General features: G+C 33.5%; 2 protein-coding genes across 3 annotated transcripts; both read right to left on the bottom strand.

The window, feature by feature from the left end:
• Window positions 1-2,252: 2,252 nt before the first annotated feature.
• Window positions 2,253-9,683, bottom strand: LOC125058301 (phenoloxidase-activating factor 2-like). Of its 2 annotated transcripts, none has more exons than XM_047662361.1 (9): window positions 9,567-9,683; window positions 6,796-6,896; window positions 6,124-6,235; window positions 5,015-5,227; window positions 4,621-4,744; window positions 4,192-4,297; window positions 3,844-4,022; window positions 3,407-3,565; window positions 2,253-3,084 (listed from the first exon to the last, which is right to left on the bottom strand). In XM_047662361.1, exons 1-9 carry the CDS (start codon window positions 9,626-9,628, stop codon window positions 2,923-2,925), a joined length of 1,218 nt encoding a protein of 405 aa, XP_047518317.1. In that variant the 5' UTR covers window positions 9,629-9,683; the 3' UTR covers window positions 2,253-2,922. The 2 variants fall into 2 exon arrangements, with proteins under 2 accessions (XP_047518317.1, XP_047518318.1); XM_047662362.1 differs by having other exon boundaries at window positions 5,015-5,209.
• Window positions 9,684-12,285: 2,602 nt separating this feature from the next.
• On the bottom strand, window positions 12,286-19,890 carry LOC125058302 (phenoloxidase-activating factor 2-like). Its single transcript, XM_047662363.1, has 9 exons — window positions 19,761-19,890; window positions 16,973-17,073; window positions 16,296-16,407; window positions 15,074-15,268; window positions 14,660-14,783; window positions 14,235-14,340; window positions 13,887-14,065; window positions 13,440-13,601; window positions 12,286-13,117 (listed from the first exon to the last, which is right to left on the bottom strand). Exons 1-9 carry the CDS (start codon window positions 19,820-19,822, stop codon window positions 12,956-12,958), a joined length of 1,203 nt encoding a protein of 400 aa, XP_047518319.1. The 5' UTR covers window positions 19,823-19,890; the 3' UTR covers window positions 12,286-12,955.
• Between the last annotated feature and the right edge of the window lie 2,860 nt (window positions 19,891-22,750).

Raw genomic sequence — 22,750 nt, 5'->3', positions numbered from 1 at the left:
AAGTTATTTTGAGTTTGAATATAATAATTAAGACCTACGGCGACCAGCCAAGACACATAAACAGTGGATTATTTCAGTTTCAGAAACGAGTATGTCAAAATCCATTTCCTTCATCGAACTAAGAGAAGGAGAAGTTTATTAATAGAAGTGGGACTTAATATCTAATAAGCTACTATCAGGAAGTAAATTCTTGTACTTCCAAATGGTCATCAATCGAAGTGTAAAACCGTTTAATTCATCCAAATAGCAAACCTGATATTACAGCCCTGCGATTCTGTAACTCACTTTTCGAACTCACACAGCGGTTTTCGCATCGGCGGTCGCTCTCAAATCAGTCGTGAAGCAGTCATTTTATGATTTGGCATTCTGCTAAACAATAAACTACAAGCTCCCACCTTTCAGAATGCCAAATCATAAAATGACTGCTTCACGACTGATTTGAGAGCGACCGCCGATGCGAAAACCGCTGTGTGAGTTCGAAAAGTGAGTTACAGAATCGCAGGGCAGGTGTCCGTGGGCGGCAATGAACTGGTCGGTTGCTTCCAGTCCCAAAAAAACGAAAATGGTCAATACCGCAGAGACATCAATAGTAGTGAAATAAAACCTGATAAACATTTTTTATCTATTATCTTACTAAGGAGAGCAGTGTTGGTCTAGGTTTCAGAGTGCGACTCTCATACCTGAGGTCGTAGGGTCGATCCCCGGCTGGGCACCAATGGACTTTCTTTCTATGTGCACATTTAACATTTGCTCGAACGGTGAAGGAAAACATCGTGAGGAAACCGACATGTCTTAGACCCAAAAAGTCGATGTGTGTCAGGCTGATCACCTACTTGCCTATTAGATTTAAAAATGATCATGAAACAGATTCAGAAATCTGAGGCCAAGACCTAAAGAAGTAGCGCTACTGAATTTATTTATTTTATCTTACTAAGGCCTTAGACACTTAAGGAAAAATATCTTTCCTTCGTTCTCGTAGCGTCGATTCTATATTTATATAGCATAGCATGTTTAGTCTTTGCTTTGAGATAAGCGTCATTTAAATCATTGTTTATTTATACAACGTTATCTTTTTGGTAAAAGCCCCAGAATTTGGATTTCTGAGATATATCAATTGATATATATCAGAAATCCAAACTAGAATTGATTCACTGTGTGAATTTTCAATATATTTTATTTAAAAATGCAATCGCAAATGTAGGCCCTTTAATAGGGTATTTATTTATTTGAAAAGATATAAAACAACATTTCAGATTATTAATTACTTCCTACAAATCTAATACAAAGTGTTATTTTAAATTATGTTAAAATTAATTTATAATGTAATGCTTGCAGCTGCGATTTATCAATTGATATATATCAGAAATCCAAATTCGAATTGATTCACTGTAAGAATTTTCAATATATTTTATTTAAAAATGCAATCGCAAATGTAGGCCCTTTCATAGGGTATTTATCTGTCGTCTGTCGTCGTCATGACAACTATATTAATTGTTTGCAACGAACCTATCGGGAAATACCCGATAATTTTGAAGCTCTTGTGGTATTACATATGATAAATCTACTATATAAAATAAGTCGGGTTTTCCTTCCTGACGCCATAACTCCAGAACGCACGAACCGAGTTCCACGGTTTTCCATTCGTTGGAAAGGTCTCGGGCTCCGTGAGGTTTATAGCAAAGAAAATTCAGGAAAAATCAAATTCAACAGAAAAGCGGGGTGGCGAAACGGAGTTCGCCGAGTTTGCTAGTTTCATCTAATTTTATAATTAATCTCTTATTTAAATCTTTTGCACATCTATGTTTTTTAATTCAGAAAATGATTAAATACACACTAATTTAAAGTTTCTACACTGTATAATGCTTCCTGATGTAATCTTATTGTCTCCCACGTAAAATCTTATGAACTTATGTCTGTCTACTTGACTGTTGCTTTTTCGTTTCATCGACTTTCAAATCATAACAATGCTAAAGAAAGTTTCACTTCAAAAACATGGCGCTTTTTAGAATGTCGGTGACACTATTAGTCAGTTCTTCACGTCCGTTCTTCACCCTTGATTTAAAGCATTTTCTATAATTTTCTTATATATCTTACCGGAAATGTATGTAATATAAAAATAAATGATATAAGACACATTTCCTAGCACATCACTTTTGACTGTCTTTTGTTAAAATCCTATACGTTTTAGTTTTACACTCGAGTTAAGTTCGGCGGCGGTTTTTGTATGGGGATGTTTCAATAAAACTCTTTGATTGAAGCAGGGTAAAAACTAAATTTAATGGTTTAAAACATAAGCTTATAACTAACACAAAAAGAAGGGGTTAACAAAAACAAATTTGGCTTATCTAAGGATTCATACATCTAAATGACACTTATGTTATTGGACATTATCGGAAACGAGAATGTTAAAATACAATTTATGAGTGTAGTAAAAAATTAAGGGCTCATATCAAGTGTGATTATTGTTTACATTTTGTTTACGCTTTGAATTAGTAACTAAAATATTTATATGTAACTTAACTAATGTTGGGTTACATAAGTCTCGCTTCTTTCTATCCAAGTTAGTATTAATGGCGCACACGGCCTGTAAGTCAGGAATTCTACTTATATTTAAGTAAATTTTTTGGTATATTTTAACTTTGACATTTAATAAACGGAGATTGTGTCTTATAATGAATGTCTCTTATCGCGTACTGATTCTAGGGATATTTCTTAGTTCTTCAAAAATTCTCATTAGTCGGAGTCAGAGAGCTAAAGAAGGGAAGTATCGATAACGGGTTGCATTGCGTGCGCATTCATAATGTAAGTGACATTTATTGCCCGACGAGTCAGTTTAAAATGCGTCGAATATTGTGTGTTTATCTACATAATAATAATAGCGCATAGACCGTGGCTCATTGAAAATATTTAACTACTACATTTTTAAGCGAAGAACGTAAGGTCAAGTTTCTCGTCAATAAATTTATCAGTGATCCATGGAAGCATCGCCTGTACGTTGACGTATAGGGCGGGTACTTCTAAACCACATTCGACGCCATGTGAAACCATTCCGTACAATGTGTAACGAGGTGGGGCGCCATCGCTCTGAAAGAAGTAATCAAATTATTGAATAAGTAAAAAACAGCTTCAATATGACAGCAGAATTCTATTGCAGCAAAATCAAACCTAATCAAAATTTATTTACTCATATCGGTTGATATGTACACTTATGGACGTCTATATTTAATAAAAAACTAAGATCTACATTAACATTTAAGCGAGAAGAACTGGCAAGAAACTTTCGCTTTCGCTAAGTGAATGTAATTCTTTGAGAAATAAAGTATCTATGAACCGAATGTGCTCTCCCACTAGGAAGGGGCTTGACTATTATTCCTGTCTTTGTAGACACTGCGATGGTTTTACTTACCGAAGTGCGACAAGCAAGTGACGAGCCTCCATCACCAATGCATGTGTCAAAGTTATTCCTTCCTCCAGCACATATTAACGAGTTGTCCAAGCTGAACTTACTTCCAATCAATCGTAAGGTCAAGTCACAAGTCCATTGGTCAACTATTGGTGATGGAACCTATAATAAGATAGAGGCCGGAACATGGTCTTTAATTGTTTTACATATAATTATTCTCGTTATAAAACATAAAAACCTTTGCTCCTTATTATATGTACGTAGATTGATCGCATACTATAATATTAAATATTATTCAGAGGGAGCCATGTGAAATGCATTATCGATTAATATTGCTAGTTATTTCTGTAATCTCTATCAATGGAGTTATGTAACTTATTAATTAAATATAATATCTTTTAGTTATATAATTTATTTAAAAATGAATATTTAAAACGTACCTTCTTTAACGAGACGGCATAGTTATTGGCATTATTTAAGTCTTTACCCCACCCCATGCTAAAACAACTAGCGTCCGTTTTAGGCGCTTTGATACTCAAACAGGCTATCCCCACATGGGGATAGCTCAGATCGAATGGAGACGATGTAATTACTAGGGCAATGTCGTATGCTAGGGACTCTGAAAAATAATAAATAATTATAAATTGTGTATGTTAATGTTCAGAGGCTTAGCTTAGACGAAGTTAAATAATCATCTGTTGCGGATGCGGATATTTATCTTTAAAGGCATGTAGAAGTTGTGCAAACTTGTGGGCGGTTAATGTTTATCTGTAAATAAATGTACTTACTCGAAGAGAACTGTTCATGAACAAGGACTTTACTGACATCTCTGTCTTGGTGGGGATAAATTTCGTTCGTATTCTGCCTATTCAATTCGCCAAGACGGCATTTTATCTGTAAATGTAAATATACATACAAACAACCCATCAAATATTGTTATTACATAATTATTAACAAGTGTTTTTTATTGATTGTAAACGGGATTTACGACAGCACCTTTATGCTAGTGTTGCTGTATCTTAGGTTTTCGCATTTAAACTATCAGTGTTGGTGCGTTCTAACGTCCCTGAAGCACTGCACCGTCATGACAGTCCCAACAGTATTTTGAAGGAGACCTCGTAATTGGATTTTAATTATTGAAATAGTTAATTATTTGCTGGAAATTTATGATTTAGGACTGTAACAACGTCTTCCAACGACTGGTAACTCGTACTTACCAAAGATGGGTCGTTATTGATAGCATTGAGTTTATGGGCGACCGTCATCACCACGGAATGATGGATCAGACTTCCACCTCCCAGGGAATCCTTTGGATCCCAAGCCTGGTTCTGACTGGATTTCCTGGAGAAGGTTTATTATCTGTATTAATTGTCTAAGGTTATCGGGTATATATTAAATACTTATCTAATATAAATGCGAATTGATTTCGACATTCTTTTCTCGTCTCCTGAGCGTGTCACAGTGTCTACGCCAGTCTGACGTATACCCTATTACCATCGAAATGAGTAAAATGTTGGAAGCAGCTTGGTGCAGTAGCGTTTAGATTGTTTAAACATCGTGAGGAGACCAGACATTGGTCTGGTCTGCCTCAAAGTTGGTTAAAATTAATACCTCATCAAAGCAACCATCCAAGGAAACTCTCCGAGCTTGGCGTGCGTGTTTGAAGAGTCGCGGAATGAGTAGACGCCGGGGTTGCTCCATCCACATCCTGCCCTCTTTAGCAGCAGTGGAGGTGGAGTCACGGTTGCTGTCGTAATCAATCGACTGGTTGGACAGCATATCTTCAAGTAGTGGCAGCTGGACTCACTGGAAATTAAATTAAAGCTGTCGAAGAGGTTCCAATGTTTTATTTATTGAATGATTATACAAATTTAAAGTCAGTTTACTGGAAGAACCATCTACTTCTAAGAGAAACTGATTTTTTAATTTGACGGCGCATTCGAACGAGATATGACAATTGTCAGTCTGGCGGAGCGTCATTTCGATGGTCAGCGCGGCCATGTTGAATTTCGTTTGGATTTTTCGAACATCAACGGCGAGCGCACCACGTTTGCAACGAATCGCTTTTATTTCGAGTAATCTTGTGCCTTGTTGCTTTAAAACTAATTACTAGTGATTAGATTTTAGTGAATTGTTTTAAAATGTCATAAAGAGTTGTTGGAGTATGAATGTGTAAGTAATGGCAGGCATCACTTGTCACATGTGAAGGAATGTTTATTCAAATGTTATTACAGATGATTGTCTTCTGTTGTGAAAACTTACTTCTCTTCTAGACACGGACAGTGAAACATCCTAGAGTTTTATAAACATAAATTAGTGTAAATGTGTAATAGTGTAGTGTTTGTATTATATATTAACCATGAAGTCAGTGTTTGTAAATAGCCCCTCACCTCCGGAGCCTAGTGCCCTCAAATCGGAACCGTCCAACAGCTTGCTGCTTCGAAATATTTTGTAAATCAGATGATTTGATTTGTGACTAGAGAGGCGAACAGTTTCCGGTTCCTCTCGTCCGTTATAATATTGCCTTGATTTAGTTGGAATATAAACTGACGTTGACGTTGTTAATTTACGAGCTCTATGACGTATAATGACAATGGCAGCCGACACCAGCGCCATTGCTCAGACATATATTATAGGTATTTGAAGTCGGGTACATTTTTCTAAATTACTTCTTTAAATTACTGTATCTAAAGGCCATGTTAAATGGGCCCTAAACTAACCTAAAAACGTCCATCTTTTCCAAGTCGATTTCGATGCTGTCCATACATTCCGACGATTTCACACATTTTCCCACTTCCTGATTCTCAGTGTAACAATCCGTGGGTCCTTTATCTGAAACGCAAATGTTTTAAATGAATTGAACAACGATCATAATGAACTAGGGTTTATATGCTTTTTATAAGATAAAGCGGCAAATACGCCCATGCGTTAGCCATGAAAGTCCACGGACGACCATACGAGGGTACGCTGTTTTTTAAATACTTGGAGGTCATATCTCCTTGGGCACACCAAGGTCAGGATCTAGTTAGGATTTCACATCTCGATAGATCGCAAAAGCAAAAGGAAATGCCTCGTGAATTTTCGACGCTTTCCAGCCATCGAGATGTGGAAATTTTATAACTAAATTTATATTACGTCTTCGCTTAGATTTTTTCTTTGTTTAAATTTTTTTTAATTTTAACCATCTGCAATCAGACCTTTGGCTTCCATCAGATTAATATTATATGATTTTGAGGCAATCTGAGAATGCAAATCCAGTAATTCGTTTTCCCTCCGTATCTCGCAAACTATCAAACTGCGGCAAGCCTTGCCCAAATCGCTTTGATTTGTAGCCGCAGATACAATAACAACACAAATTATAAAAATACAAAGATATTATTATTAAGACTAACTTGTCGGAGTTAAAAGGGTTCCAATCCATTGATTTGGGCTATGGATATTGTTATTCTGTCCTTGACATCCCCACACCAGCAAACACACTGCTACAATTGACCTGCGAAACATGCAATTTTTTTGAAATTATATTATGAAAGAATTCTGGAGTATTCAGAGCGTCATCAGTACGTCCACAGTAATGCATTTCAAATACGAAAATCTCTCTCTCTCTCTCACTATTATGTCACTTTTAATAAGAGTTATGCCCAAATGTCAAATGTGATAAAAAAAATAACTAAAAAATAAAAAATAAATAATAGTTTAAAAAAACTAGAACACACGCTTTTAAAGCACATCAAACTAAAAAGTGAAAAATAATTCCTAATTTAGGCTGAAAATGGTAATGAACAAAAAATACTGGTATTATTGTGAAAAAGCGTGGGGCGCTCTGTGCCATATTTTTCGTCTATCGAGCAACCAGCGTGTGTTCTAGTTTTTGTTAACTATTATTTTTCGGATATATTTAGGTATTAACACTTCGTTGCAGAAACATAATACAATTGACATAATTAACTGAAAAGGAGGGCAACTGGCGACCTAAGAGTTCGAGCAATCTATCTAAAAAAATAGATAAGTTAAGCAAAAAGTGTAAAAAATACATAATACATGTAGTAAACTAAAACAGGAACAAAAAACTAAACTAAAAAGGGACACATGAAAATTTTATGATGGGGGACTTCCCCGTAGTAGCCCAGAACCCTACAAATTCACGATCCACCCATGGGCGTAGCAGTTATGCGTACAAATACACAAAAACTAACATTTAAATTTTCTCATATTAAGTATCAAGGTGATTAGGTACTATCGACTAGGCCCATATAATTGTTCATATAGTTGCAGACTACACATTAACTATGACTCTGACTATATCTATATTAAATTAAATAGGCTGCTTAATATCTACCCACTCAACGTCCACAATCTAAAATAAATAATAGTTTAAAAAAACTAAAAAACACGCTTTTAAAGCATATCAAACTAAAAAGTTAAAAATAATTCCTAATTTAGGCTGAAAATGGTAATAAACAAAAAATACTCAGTGAAATTAAAACTAAAAAGATTGTTCATTCTTATTCTTCTCTTACTATAAAGGTAACTTTGGTCACAGAAAGAAAATCCTATTTGGGCATAGATGATGTAGGTACGTTTTAATACTACTACAAACATTTATATTATAAAAACATATATTCTTACCACCTTTAGTATGAAAATATGGTCGACAGCCACAGAACATTATCGCCATCTTTGTTCTGCAGTGCATTTGACACAAGCCGAAATTATAAGCCTGGGAAACACCACAGCTTATAAAGTATGGAAGTCGTTCGTGCCGTTTTGTATAGAAATCAAGATTTATTTTAAATAACATACTTTATGTAATACGCTTTATTGAAGTAATATAAATAATCCGAATAATTACTTTACCCTTTTTTTCTATTCGATATATATCATAATTATCGTTCGTAAGGAGTAAACTCCAACTGTGCGTCGTAGCTGACACACACACACACTTTATTATAATATAAATGTTTGTATTTATTTTACTAGCAATGCCCCGCAGTTTCACTCGCGTGGATACCGAACTTTTATTTTAATTAGTTTTTAATTACTTTCTTTCAGATTTATACATACAGACTTTACTTTATAATGAATATATGTATATCTAAAACATTTTTAAATTCGTCCCACATTAGTATATTTAAAAATACTCTACATATGTTAAAGAATTCTTGATGTAATATGTAATGAAATAATTTTTTTAATTAGTCCACAAATTTGTATTAAATTGTTAAAAATAAAAACTAAAATTCAGAATGCAAAACTTTCTTCTATAATATTAGAGTAGAGATTTATTTGTAGAACTTCATTGTCTTAGTACTTCCCTATACACAATATTAGCCCTAGTTTCGTTTTGGCAGCAAAATAAATTCAAGTTTTGCAGTTCCAACTCGGGATAGGCCAACATACAATTGCCCATGGGTAAAATATTATTTTTGTTCTATAATACTGTATTGTTTTTTGTTCTATCATCAACACGATTACAATTTTTTTATGGATAATTTTTTCACATCTTGGGTTATATTATTGCATTTTTTAGGGATCCCTATTTTTTCAAAATGAAATATATAAGTCAGTAAAGATGCAGCTGCCTAATGGTAAAAGAATTAATTATTTGTGTGATATCATTACAAACATACATAAAAGACACAAATGTTTCCTCTTTATAATAGTAGTATCGATAACGCTATGTTAAATTAATCTAAAAGCTTGCAACAGTACCTACTCACTAGTCATGAGATAAGTTTAATATTCGAAATTGTCCCTTTTTCGTTTATTATTATAATTTAGCATTATTTATGGCGTAAAAATATAATGGTTAGCTTGGTAAGAAATTATATCAAATAGCAAACAATATTAGCAGCCAGCTCCAAATAAAGTAAATCAATTTATTAATTTTGGTGCAAAAAAAATTCAGACAACATCGTCCGAACGATAAAGTTAGTCTATACTTATTACAAAGACAATTTTTTTCTTTTCGAACAAAATCCAAATATTACAGGGGCAATTTTAATAATTTGTCCACCATTAGAATGCTACATAACTCTAAAAATAATTTAAAATATTGACTCAACTGAACTTATTTCAGAAGAACAGTTTGAACAACATACAATAATTGTAAAATGTAATAAAAGTTCAAAGAAATTAAATAATATTATGAATATTTACTCACTTCATTTTACACACTGCTGCACTGTACAGAAGTCTATTATAAACTGATTTACGATACAACATTATACAATAATGAAATATCGTTATCAGTCGATAAAAAAAATTAGCAAACAATATTTTGACCCTTTATCGTGAGCAGTGTTGGCCTAGTAGTTTAAGCGACCCTGTAGTCGTGTGTTCGAATCACAGTTATAATCCAAATCCTGGCGAAAATTCAAAATCAATTATTCATATAGGTAACAAAATGAACACTTATGAACGTCAAAAAATAAATATATATGAAATGCTTCTAATTTTACATTAACTGCCAGTTCTTAAATCAAGGGAGTAGAACGGAAGAGAAGAAGACAATAAACTATACGCCACTCATTTTATCGCCAAGATTTTGTTTTACACAATGTTGGTAAGTAGCTGCAACCAATACACCATGTTCCACATGACATCTTAAGTAATTAATTATAATAAAATAAATAAAAAACAAAGATTTGTCCTCTTGTCATGGTGAAATAGGAGCCCGCACTTAAATTCTTGTGGGATCAACACGCATAACATCGCGAGGACACTTGCAAGTATTAAGCCCCAACGTGTGACGTGTACCTATAAAATATAATAATTAAGACCTATGGCGACCAGCCAAGACGTCATAAGCGTCAGAAGCGTAAAGCCGTTTAATTCATGCAGGTGGGCGGCAGTAAACTGGTCGTTGGTTCCAGTCCCGAATATGATCAATACTAGCCCAGAGAGATTAATATTAGACAAATAAAACCTGACGTACATTTTTTATGTATTATTTTACTAAGGATAGCTTTAGAAAACAACAACGTTATCTTTTTGGTAAAAGCCCCAGTATTTGGATTTCTTATCTTAATTTATATAAATTACGCGTCACGTTGTTTGTCCGCTATGGACTTCTAAACTACTTAACCGCTTTAAAAAACTTAAAAGATAAAATAGCTTACATCTTAATTTATATCCGCAACATTATTTTATTCCATGCATTTGTTTGATAGTCACTAGTCTAACAGATGGCGCTGTGTTGAAATTACCAACGTTTCACATAAGCTACAATTTCATGGCATAACCGAATGGTGGTCCCCATGACTGGTGTTTTCCTACCGTTTCCCTTGAATAGTTATTATAGTAGTACTCCTATGTAATATAACAACGTAGCCACAGCAACGCTTGGCCGAAGCTGATAGTCTTCTAATATATAAAATCCTCTGGTCACAATGTTCGTTCCCATACTCCTCCGAAACGGTTCGACTGATTCTTATGATTTTTTATGCAGATTCAGTAAGTGTGAGAATCGGTTACTATCTATATTTTTTATTTTTTTATGATACAGCATACAAAAATACATACAACCCCTAATTTTCACCCCTCTACGATCAATATTTTTTAGTATCGTAGAAAATTATTTTTATTATATTAAAAAATGTTTCCTAGAAATAATATTCATGGCAAAACCAACATTTGCCGGGTCAGTCGGGTCTATGTCGCAGTAAAGTAGTACATTCAGAGAGTGAATTAAATCCCTAGACAGTTAATTAAAGAACGATATTCAATCAAGTCGCTAAAGTTCCGTCAGAAAGTGAGTGAACAAAAAGTTAAACGAGTTTCCTAAACGTTCCTAGGCAACAAGACGCATTTCAACTTTGGTAGGGTGACCAAGATATTTGATTGGAAAAAAATATATATTTATATATTTCCCTATATTTATTGTATGTATATTGTCGTATATATTTTGCTAAATAATATTTCATAACTTAAGAAAATGAATAGTCATATGTAATACCACAAGAGCTTCAAAATTATCGGGTATTTCCCGATAGGTTCGTTGCAAACAATTAATATAGTTGTAGTTAGACGACAGTCGTCATGACAACTATACTAAACTAAACTATACTAAACTAACTATTTTTTGTGAAAATTTTCTCTGGTCGTTGCTTCAAGAAATGTATTAAGTAGTTGTTTTATTCATTATGAAATTCTTATTTGTTAACTGTACATTTCGTCTCATGGTGCAATTCTATTGGCCGACATTTGGATCGGAAAAATAATCCCCCGAATACCACACGAGCTTCAAAATTATCGGGCATTTCCCTCAAGGTTCCCTGCTAATTATTATTACGTCGACTATTAAGTCGTAATCTAAGGATTCATACATCTAAATGACACTTGCACATTGCACACAATGACACGACACGAAACCTAAGCTTAATTTGTATATACACAAAGTACACACTTTGTGTTACCTATATGAATAAATGACGAAATAAAAGCGTACCATATAAGGTTTCTATGTCTTATCAATATGAAAATACCATCCACAGCTTCAACAACGTTCTAAATTATAATAACCACAATTCTATGACTAATTCGAAAGAAGAACATAATAGCGTCGACTTCTTTAAAACACAAAATATAAAAAAAAATGTCCATAGCATAGTAAAAACCTCTCGTGAACTCGGCTATGGTACAACCAAATAGGTCCTCCATAGTATGAACATTAGAGTTAATGAATCTCTGCATAGGAAGATTTTATTTCCATGTTTAAGTTATTGTGATCATTTCAACATCGTCTTAGGATGAGAATCAGAAGCGGACAGCACTTACGACTGTCTTTTGTTAAAATCCTGTACGTTTTAGTTTTAGACTCGAGGTAAGTTCGGCGGCGGTTTTTGTATGGGGAATGGGGATGTTTCAATAAAACTCTTTGATTGAAGCTGGGTAAAAACTAAATTTAATGGTTTAAAACATAAGCTTATAACTAACAAAAAAAGAAGGGGTTAACAAAAACAAATTTGGCTTATCTAAGGATTCATTCATCTAAATAACATTTATGTTATTGGACATTATCGGAAACGAGAATGTTAAAGTACAATTTATGAGTGTTTTAAAAACTAAAGGGCTCATATCAAGTGTGATTATTGTTTACATTATGTTTACGCTTTGAATTAGTAACTAAAATATTTATATGTAACTTAACTAATGTTGGGTTACATAAGTCTCGCTTCGTTCTATCCAAGTTAGTATTAATGGCGCACACGGCCTGTAAGTCAGGAATTCTACTTTCATTTAAGTAAATTTTTTGGTATATTTTAACTTTGACATTTAATAAGCGGAGATTGTGTCTTATAATGAATGTCTCTTATCGCGTACTGATTCTAGGGATATTTCTTAGTTCTTCAAAAATCCTCATCAGTCGGAGTCAGAGAGCTTAAGAAGGGAAGTATCGATAACGGGTTGCATTGCGTGCACATTCATAATGTAAGTGACATTTATTGCCCGACGAGTCAGTTTAAAATGCGTCGAATATTGTGTGTTTATCTACATAATAATATTAGCGCTTAGACCGTGGCTCATTGAAAATATCTAACTTATACATTTTTAAGCGAAGAACGTAAGGTCAAGTTTCTCGTCAAAAAATTTATCAGTGATCCATGGAAGCATCGCCTGTACGTTGACGTATAGGGCGGGTACTTCTAAACCACATTCGACGCCATGTGAAACCATTCCGTACAATGTGTAACGAGGTGGGGCGCCATCGCTCTGAAAGAAGTAATCAAATTATTGAATAAGTAAAAAACAGCTTCAATATGACAGCAGAATTCTATTGCAGCAAAATCAAACCTAATCAAAATTTATTTACTCATATCGGTTGATATGTACACTTATGGACGTCTATATTTAATAAAAAACGAAGAGCTACATTAACATTTAAGCGAGAAGAACTGGCAAGAAACTTTCGCTTTCGCTAAGTGAATGTAATTCTTTGAGAAATAAAGTATCTATGAACCGAATGTGCTCTCCCACTAGGAAGGGGCTTGACTATTATTCCTGTCTTTGTAGACACTGCGATGGTTTTACTTACCGAAGTGCGACAAGCAAGTGATGAGCCTCCATCACCAATGCATATGTCAACGTTCTTCCTTCCTCCAGCACATATTAACGAGTTGTCCAAGCTGAACTTACTTCCAATCACACCTTGTAAGGCCAATTCACAAGTCCCTAGGTCAACTATTGGTAATGGCACCTATAATAAGATAGAGGCCGGAACATGGTCTTTAATTGTTTTACATATAATTATGGAGTTTTCTCGTTATAAAACATAAAAACCATTGCTCCTTATTATATATACGTAGATTGATCGCATACTATAATATTAAATATTATTCAGAGGGAGCCATGTGAAATGCATTATCGATTAATATTGCTAGTTATTTTTGTAATCTCTATCAATGGAGTTATGTAACTGATTAATTAAATATAATATCTTTTAGTTATATAAATTATTTAAAAATGAATATTTAAAACGTACCTTCTTTAACGAGACGGCATAGTTATTGGCATTATTTAAGTCTTTACCCCACCCCATGCTAAAACAACTAGCGTCCGTTTTAGGCGCTTTGATACTCAAACAGGCTATCCCCACATGGGGATAGCTCAGATCGAATGGAGACGATGTAATTACTAGGGCAATGTCGTATGCTAGGGACTCTGAAAAATAACAAATAATTATAAATTGTGTATGTTAATGTTCAGAGGCTTAGCTTAGACGAAGTTAAATAATCATCTGTTGCGGATGCGGATATTTATCTTTAAAGGCATGTAGATGTTGTGCAAACTTGTGGGCGGTTAATGTTTATCTGTAAATAAATGTACTTACTCGAAGAGAACTGTTCATGAACAAGGACTTTACTGACATCTCTGTCTTGGTGGGGATAAATTTCGTTCGTATTCTGCCTATTCAATTCGCCAAGACGGCATTTTATCTGTAAATGTAATAATACAAACAACCCATCAAATATTGTTATTACATAATTATTAACAAGTGTTTTTTATTGATTGTAAACGGGATTTACGACAGCACCTTTATGCTAGTGTTGCTGTATCTTAGGTTTTCGCATTTAAACTATCAGTGTTGGTGCGTTCTAACGTCCCTGAAGCACTGCACCGTCATGACAGTCCCAACAGTATTTTGAAGGAGACCTCGTAATTGGATTTTAATTATTGAAATAGTTAATTATTTGCTGGAAATTTATGATTTAGGACTGTAACAACGTCTTCCAACGACTGGTAACTCGTACTTACCAAAGATGGGTCGTTATTGATAGCATTGAGTTTATGGGCGACCGTCATCACCACGGAATGATGGATCAGACTTCCACCTCCCAGGGAATCCTTTGGATCCCAAGCCTGGTTCTGACTGGATTTCCTGGAGAAGGTTTATTATCTGTATTAATTGTCTAAGGTTATCGGGTATATATTAAATACTTATCTAATATAAATGCGAATTGATTTCGACATTCTTTTCTCGTCTCCTGAGCGTGTCACAGTGTCTACGCCAGTCTGACGTATACCCTATTACCAGAGCCATAAGTGTAATCGATACCATATGAGTAAAATGTTGGAAGCAGCTTGGTGCAGTAGCGTTTAGATTATTCAAACATCGTGAGGAGACCAGACTTTGGTCTGGTCTGCCTCAAAGTTGGTTAAAATTAATACCTCATCAAAGCAACCATCCAAGGAAACTCTCCGAGCTTGGCGTGCGTGTTTGAAGAGTCGCGGAATGAGTAGACGCCAGGGTTGCTCCATCCACATCCTGCCCTCTTTAGCAGCAGTGGAGATGGAGTCACGGTTGCTGTCGTAATCAATCGACTGGTTGGACAGCATATCTTCAAGTAGTGGCAGCTGGACTCACTGGAAATTAAATTAAAGCTGTCGAAGAGGTTCCAATGTTTTATTTATTGAATGATTATACAAATTTAAAGCCAGGTTACTGGAAGAACCATCTACTGCTAAGAGAGACTTATTTTTTAATTTGATTTGGTCAGCGCGGCCATGTTGAATTTCGTTTGGATTTTTCGAACATCAACGGCGAGCGCACCACGTTTGCGACGAATCGCTTTTATTTCGAGTAATCTTGTGCCTTGTTGCTTTAAAACTAATTAAAAGTGATTGATTAAGTGATTCCCTAATTACTAGTGATTAGATTTTAGTGAATTGCTGTAAGGGATTCAGATACTTTATGTGATTTAATAACTTTTGTTTGTGACTTTGGTGATTCTTTTGTTCCTACCCACATTACAACTTATTGAAGACAGGTTCTGATGATGAAGGGCATCCGCCCAGAAATTATTTATTGAATCTATGAATTGTTTTAAAATGTCATAAAGAGTTGTTGGAGTATGAATGTGTAAGTAATGGCAGGCATCACTTGTCACATGTGAAGGAATGTTTATTCAAATTTTATTACAGATGATTGTCTTCTGTTGTGAAAACTTACTTCTCTTCTAGACACGGACAGTGAAACATCCTAGAGTTTTATAAACATAAATTAGTGTAAATGTGTAATAGTGTTAGTGTTTATATTATATATTAAACATGAAGTCAGTGTTTGTAAATAGCCCCTCACCTCCCAAGCCCAGTCCCCTCAAATTAGAACCGTCCAACAACTTGCTGCTTCGAAATATTGGTCGAGAAAGAGGCGTACAGTGTCAAGTTCCTCTCGTTCGTTATAATATTGCCTTGATTTAGTAAGTTGGGATATAAACAGACGTTGACGTTGCTAATTTACGAGGTCTGTGACATATAATGACAATGGCAGCCGACACCAGCGGTATTGCTCAGACATATATTATAGGTATTTGAAGTCGGGTACATTGTTCTAAATTATTTATTTAAATTACTGTATCTAAAGGCCATGTTAAATGGGCCCTAAACTAACCTATAAACATCCATCTTTTCCAAGTCGATTTCGATGCTGTCCATACATTCCGACGATTTCACACATTTTCCCACTTCCTGATTCTCAGTGTAACAATCCGGGGGTCCTTTATCTGAAACGCAAATGTTTTAAATGAATTGAACAACGATCATAATGAACTAGGGTTTATATGCTTTTTATAAGATAAAGCGGCAAATACTCCCATCCGTCAGCCATGAAAGGCCACGGACGACCATACGAGGGTACGCTGTTTTTAAAATACTTGGAGGTCATATCTCCTTGGGCGCACCAAGGTGAGGATCTAGTTAGGATTTCACATCTCGATAGATCGCAAAAGCAAAAGGAAATGCCTCGTGAATTTTGGACGCTTTCCAGCCATCGAGATGTGGAAATTTTATAACTTAAGTTATATTACGTATTCGCTTTGATTATTTCTTTGCTTTAATTTTTTTCAAATTTTAACCATCTGCATTCAGGCACTTGGCTTTTATCAAATTAATATTATATGATGTTGAGGCAATCTGAGAATGCAAATCCAGTAATTCGTTTTCCCTCCGTATCTCGCAAACTATCAAACTGCGGCAAGCCTTGCCCAAATCAATTTGCAAGATTTGTAGCCGCAGATACAATAAGAACACAAATTATAAAAATACAAAGATATTATTATTAAGACTAACTTGTCGGAGTTAAAAGGGTTCCAATCCATTGATTTGGGCTATGGATATTGTTATTCTGTCCTTGACATCCCCACACCAGCAAACACACTGCTACAATTGACCTGCGAAACATGCAATTTTTTTGAAATTATATTATGAAAGAATTCTGGAGTATTCAGAGCGTCATCAGTACGTCCACAGTAATGCATTTCAAATACGAAAATCTCTCTCTCTCTCTCACTATTATGTCACTTTTAATAAGAGTTATGCCCAAATGTCAAATGTGATAAAAAAAATAACTAAAAAATAAAAAATAAATAATAGTTTAAAAAAACTAGAACACACGCTTTTAAAGCACATCAAACTAAAAAGTGAAAAATAATTCCTAATTTAGGCTGAAAATGGTAATGAACAAAAAATACTGGTATTATTGTGAAAAAGCGTGGGGCGCTCTGTGCCATATTTTTCGTCTATCGAGCAACCAGCGTGTGTTCTAGTTTTTGTTAACTATTATTTTTCGGATATATTTAGGTATTAACACTTCGTTGCAGAAACATAATACAATTGACATAATTAACTGAAAAGGAGGGCAACTGGCGACCTAAGAGTTCGAGCAATCTATCTAAAAAAATAGATAAGTTAAGCAAAAAGTGTAAAAAATACATAATACATGTAGTAAACTAAAACAGGAACAAAAAACTAAACTAAAAAGGGACACATGAAAATTTTATGATGGGGGACTTCCCCGTAGTAGCCCAGAACCCTACAAATTCACGATCCACCCATGGGCGTAGCAGTTATGCGTACAAATACACAAAAACTAACATTTAAATTTTCTCATATTAAGTATCAAGGTGATTAGGTACTATCGACTAGGCCCATATAATTGTTCATATAGTTGCAGACTACACATTAACTATGACTCTGACTATATCTATATTAAATTAAATAGGCTGCTTAATATCTACCCACTCAACGTCCACAATCTAAAATAAATTATAGTTTAAAAAAACTAAAAAACACGCTTTTAAAGCACATCAAACTAAAAAGTTAAAAATAATTTCTAATTTAGGCTGAAAATGGTAATAAACAAAAAATACTCAGTGAAATTAAACCTAAATGATTGTTCATTCTTATTCTTCTCTTACTATAAAGGTAACTTTGGTCACAGAAAGAAAATCCTATTTGGGCATAGATGATGTAGGTACGTTTTATTACTACTACAAACATTTATATTATAAAAACATATATTCTTACCACCTTTAGTATGAAAATATGGTCGACAGCCACAGAACATTATCGCCATCTTTGTTCTGCAGTGCATATTTTGACACAAGCCGAAATTATAAGCCTGGGAAACACCACAGCTTATAAAGTATGGAAGTCGTTCGTGCCGTTTTGTATAGAAATCAAGATTTATTTTAAATAACATACTTTATGTAATACGCTTTATTGAAGTAATATAAATAATCCGAATAATTACTTTACCCTTTTTTTCTATTCGATATATATCATAATTATCGTTCGTAAGGAGTAAACTCCAACTGTGCGTCGTAGCTGACACACACACACACTTTATTATAATATAAATGTTTGTATTTATTTTACTAGCAATGCCCCGCAGTTTCACTCGCGTGGATACCGAACTTTTATTTTACTTAGTTTTTAATTACTTTCCTTCAGATTTATACATACAGACTTTACTTTATAATGAATATATGTATATCTAAAACATTTTTAAATTCGTCCCACGTTAGTATATTTAAAAATACTCTACATATGTTAAAGAATTCTTGATGTAATATGTAATGAAATAATTTTTTTAATTAGTCCACGAATTTGTATTAAATTGTTAAAAATAAAAACTAAAATTCAGAATGCAAAACTTTCTTCTATAATATTAGAGTAGAGATTTATTTGTAGAACTTCATTGTCTTAGTACTTCCCTATACACAATATTAGCCCTAGTTTCGTTTTGGCAGCAAAATAAATTCAAGTTTTGCAGTTCCAACTCGGGATAGGCCAACATACAATTGCCCATGGGTAAAATATTATTTTTGTTCTATAATACTGTATTGTTTTTTGTTCTATCATCAACACGATTACAATTTTTTTATGGATAATTTTTTCACATCTTGGGTTATATTATTGCATTTTTTAGGGATTCCTATTTTTTCAAAATGAAATATATAAGTCAGTAAAGATGCAGCTGCCTAATGGTGAAAGAATTTTTAAATCAGTCCAGTAGTATTTGTGTGATATCATTACAAACATACATAAAAGACACAAATGTTTCCTCTTTATAATATTAGTATAGATAAAGCTATGTTAAATTAATCTAAAAGCTTGCAACAGTACCTACTTACTAGTCATGAGATAAGTTTAATATTCGAAATTGTCCCTTTTTCGTTTATTATTATAATTTAGCATTATTTATGGCGTAAAAATATAATGGTTAGCTTGGTAAGAAATTATATCAAATAGCAAACAATATTAGCAGCCAGCTCCAAATAAAGTAAATCAATTTATTAATTTTGGTGCAAAAAAAATTCAGACAACATCGTCCGAACGATAAAGTTAGTCTATACTTATTACAAAGACAATTTTTTTCTTTTCGAACAAAATCCAAATATTACAGGGGCAATTTTAATAATTTGTCCACCATTAGAATGCTACATAACTCTAAAAATAATTTAAAATATTGACTCAACTGAACTTATTTCAGAAGAACAGTTTGAACAACATACAATAATTGTAAAATGTAATAAAAGTTCAAAGAAATTAAAAAATATTATGAATATTTACTCACTTCATTTTACACACTGCTGCACTGTCCAGAAGTCTATTATAAACTGATTTACTATACAACATTATACAATAATGAAATATCGTTATCAGTCGATAAAAAAAATTAGCAAACAATATTTTGACCCGTTATCGTGAGCAGTGTTGGCCTAGTAGTTTAAGCGACCCTGTAGTCGTGTGTTCGAATCACAGTTATAATCCAAATCCTGGCGAAAATTCTAAATCAATTATTCATATAGGTAACAAAATGAACACTTATGAACGTCAAAAAATAAATATATATGAAATGCTTCTAATTTTACATTAACTGCCAGTTCTCAATTCAAGGGCGTAGAACGGAAGAGAAGAACTAATAATAAAATAAATAAACAACAAAGATTTGTCCTCTTGTCATGGTGAAATAGGAGCCCGCACTTAAATTCTCGTGGGATCAACACGCATAACATCGCGAGGACACTTGCAAGTATTAAACCTCAACATGTGACGTGTACCTATAAAATATAATAATTAAGACCTATGCGACCAGCCAAGACTTTATATAAAGACTTGTATCACCACTGGATTATTCCATTAAAACATCGTTTGCACGTATTCTAAGGGTGGGTTTCAGACGCGAGACTGTTCTTTGAGACGAAATCCATTTCCTTCATCGTACTAAGAGAAGGGAGTGTACAAAGTGATGATTCGTTTATTTATAGAAAAGGGACTATATCCTACTAAGCTACTATTAGGAAGTCAATCCTTGTACTTCCGAGTGGTCATCAATGGAAGCGTAAAACCGTTTAATTCATGCAGGTGGGCGGCAGAAAACTGGTCGTTGCTTTTATGATCGATACTAGCCCAGAGAGATTAATACTAGACAAATAAAACCTAACGTACATTTTTTATGTTCTATCTTACTATGGATGGCCTTGGAAAACAACAACTTTATCTTTTTGGTAAAAGCCCCAGAATTTGGATTTCTTATCTTAATATATATATAAATTACGCGTCACGTTGTTTGTCCGCTATGGACTTCTAAACTACTTAACCGCTTTAAAAAACTTAAAAGATAGGATAGCTTACATATTAATTTATATTCGCAACATTATTTTATTGCAAATTATATGTTTATTATTTGATAGTCACAAGTCTAACAGATGGCAATAACAAAAAATCATGTTGGTCCCCATGACTGGTTTTCTCCTACCGTTTCCCTTGAATAGTTTATTTTTTATGCATATTCAGTAAGTCTGAGAATCGGCTACAGTATCTACTATCTTCAAACCCCTAAGTGATCACCCCAATATTTTTTTATTTTTTATAAATTTTTATTTTGTTTTTATTTTTTTATGATACAGCATTCAAAAATACGTTATATGTCTAATTTTCACCCTTCTACGATCAATATTTTTAGTATAGTAGAAAGTTATTTTTATTATATTATAATTTAAAAAAATGTTTCCTAGAAATAATATTCATGGCAAAACAAACATTTGCCGGGTCAGTCGGGTCTATGTCGCAGTAAAGTAGTAAAATCGGAGAGTTAATTGAATCTCTAGACAGTTAATTAAGGATCGAAAAATATGGTGTCTTTAGTCTCCGCCAGAATATCCAACGCGAGATAAGCGTCATTTAAATTATTGTTTATTACAACGTTATCTTTTTGGTAAAAGCCCAGAATTTGAATTTCTTAGATATTATATAAAATTTGATTCAATGTGTGAATTTTCAATATATTAATTTTTTTAAAGGCAATCGCAAATTTTAAGACCTTTAATAGGCTATTTGAAAATCTTACTATTCACGTTATTTTTAATTATATTTAAAATTAAATTTATAATGTAAGTATTTTCGGAACCTTGCCTAAAGGGAAACCTTTTAATAATGTATTTTAGTTATTATATGTTAAGGTTAGTTATTAATTTAAATGTATTTATTTAAGTTACTTACAATATGCATGCATCTATATCTGACATTTGGTTGTATACATTTGCGCCATCTTGAGGATATATATGCTGTAATGCTTGCAACTCCTTACAAACATTTTGTAAAATAATTTAAAGAAAAGTTAGTTAAAGTAAAATTAGATATTGAAAATAGTCTAATTACATATTAAAATTATATCATTATTATTATTTTAAAACTTTAGTCACTGTAGTTTCTATCAAAATTAAAGTTTGATAGTAAACGTAAAAATTAAAATAACATTCGTCATAATGAAACCAAAATTTTTCCTTTTCTAAATGTAGTACCTATTAGATTTTTCTTTAATTTTTTTATTTAAATTTTAACTTTTAAGTTTAATTTCAATCTTCAATTTCATGTGCAAATAAAATTTATAAATTTCATCTTATTTTATAATTTAATTAAATTAATCTCTAATTTTTGTTGCACATTTATCTTTTTTTAAAGCAGTAAATGATCAAATACACACAAATTTAAAGTTTCTATACTGTACAATGCTTCCTGATGTAATCTCTCTTTTTCTCCCACATTAATTCTTGTAAAATTATGTATCTGTCTCTTTTTAGTTTCGCTTTTTTATTTCATCGACTTTCAAATCACAACGACGCTAAAGAAGTTTTCACTTCAAAAACTTGGCGCTTTATAGGATGTCGTTGACACTATTAGCCAGTTCTTATCGTCAGTTCTTCGCCCTTGATTTAAGGCATTTTCTATATTTTTCTTATATATATGTGTACATTTTGTTACCTATATGAATAAATGACGTAATAAAAGCGTTCCATATAAGGTTTTTATTTCATATCAATATGAAAATACCATCCACAGCATCAACAACGTTCTCAATTATAATAAAAACACGTGTGGCACTTGGGGAACCGTACCGGCTGTACCGGCCGCGCTTACGGTACGTCACCGATCACGCCAGACCGATGTGAGACGCAGTATGCGTTCTGTCCCGCTCTAACGCGTATTGGCCGCACCTATATTACGTCATCGTGCGATAGGTTTTTATTTTCGTTACGGAATTTCTTGATTCGGTCGCCGCGC

Source organism: Pieris napi, chromosome 18 (assembly GCF_905475465.1).
Source record: "Pieris napi chromosome 18, ilPieNapi1.2, whole genome shotgun sequence".
Lineage (NCBI taxonomy): Eukaryota > Metazoa > Arthropoda > Insecta > Lepidoptera > Pieridae > Pieris > Pieris napi.
This window is presented reverse-complemented; position numbering and strand designations above follow the sequence as displayed.

Bases quoted from the DNA above. Each gene is read 5' to 3' on its own strand.
- LOC125058302 (XM_047662363.1), bottom strand. From the start codon at position 19,822: ATGTTGTATAGTAAATCAGTTTATAATAGACTTCTGGACAGTGCAGCA. The intron at 17,074-19,760 runs GTGAGTAAATAT...CATGTTTCGCAG, and splicing joins GCAGCAGTGTGTAAAATGAA to GTCAATTGTAGCAGTGTGTT. The intron at 14,341-14,659 runs GTAAGTACGAGT...TTACATTTACAG, and splicing joins TCAATAACGACCCATCTTTG to ATAAAATGCCGTCTTGGCGA.
- LOC125058301 (XM_047662361.1), bottom strand. From the start codon at position 9,628: ATGTTGTATCGTAAATCAGTTTATAATAGACTTCTGTACAGTGCAGCA. The intron at 6,897-9,566 runs GTGAGTAAATAT...CATGTTTCGCAG, and splicing joins GCAGCAGTGTGTAAAATGAA to GTCAATTGTAGCAGTGTGTT. The intron at 3,566-3,843 runs GTACGTTTTAAA...ATCTTATTATAG, and splicing joins ATGCCGTCTCGTTAAAGAAG to GTTCCATCACCAATAGTTGA.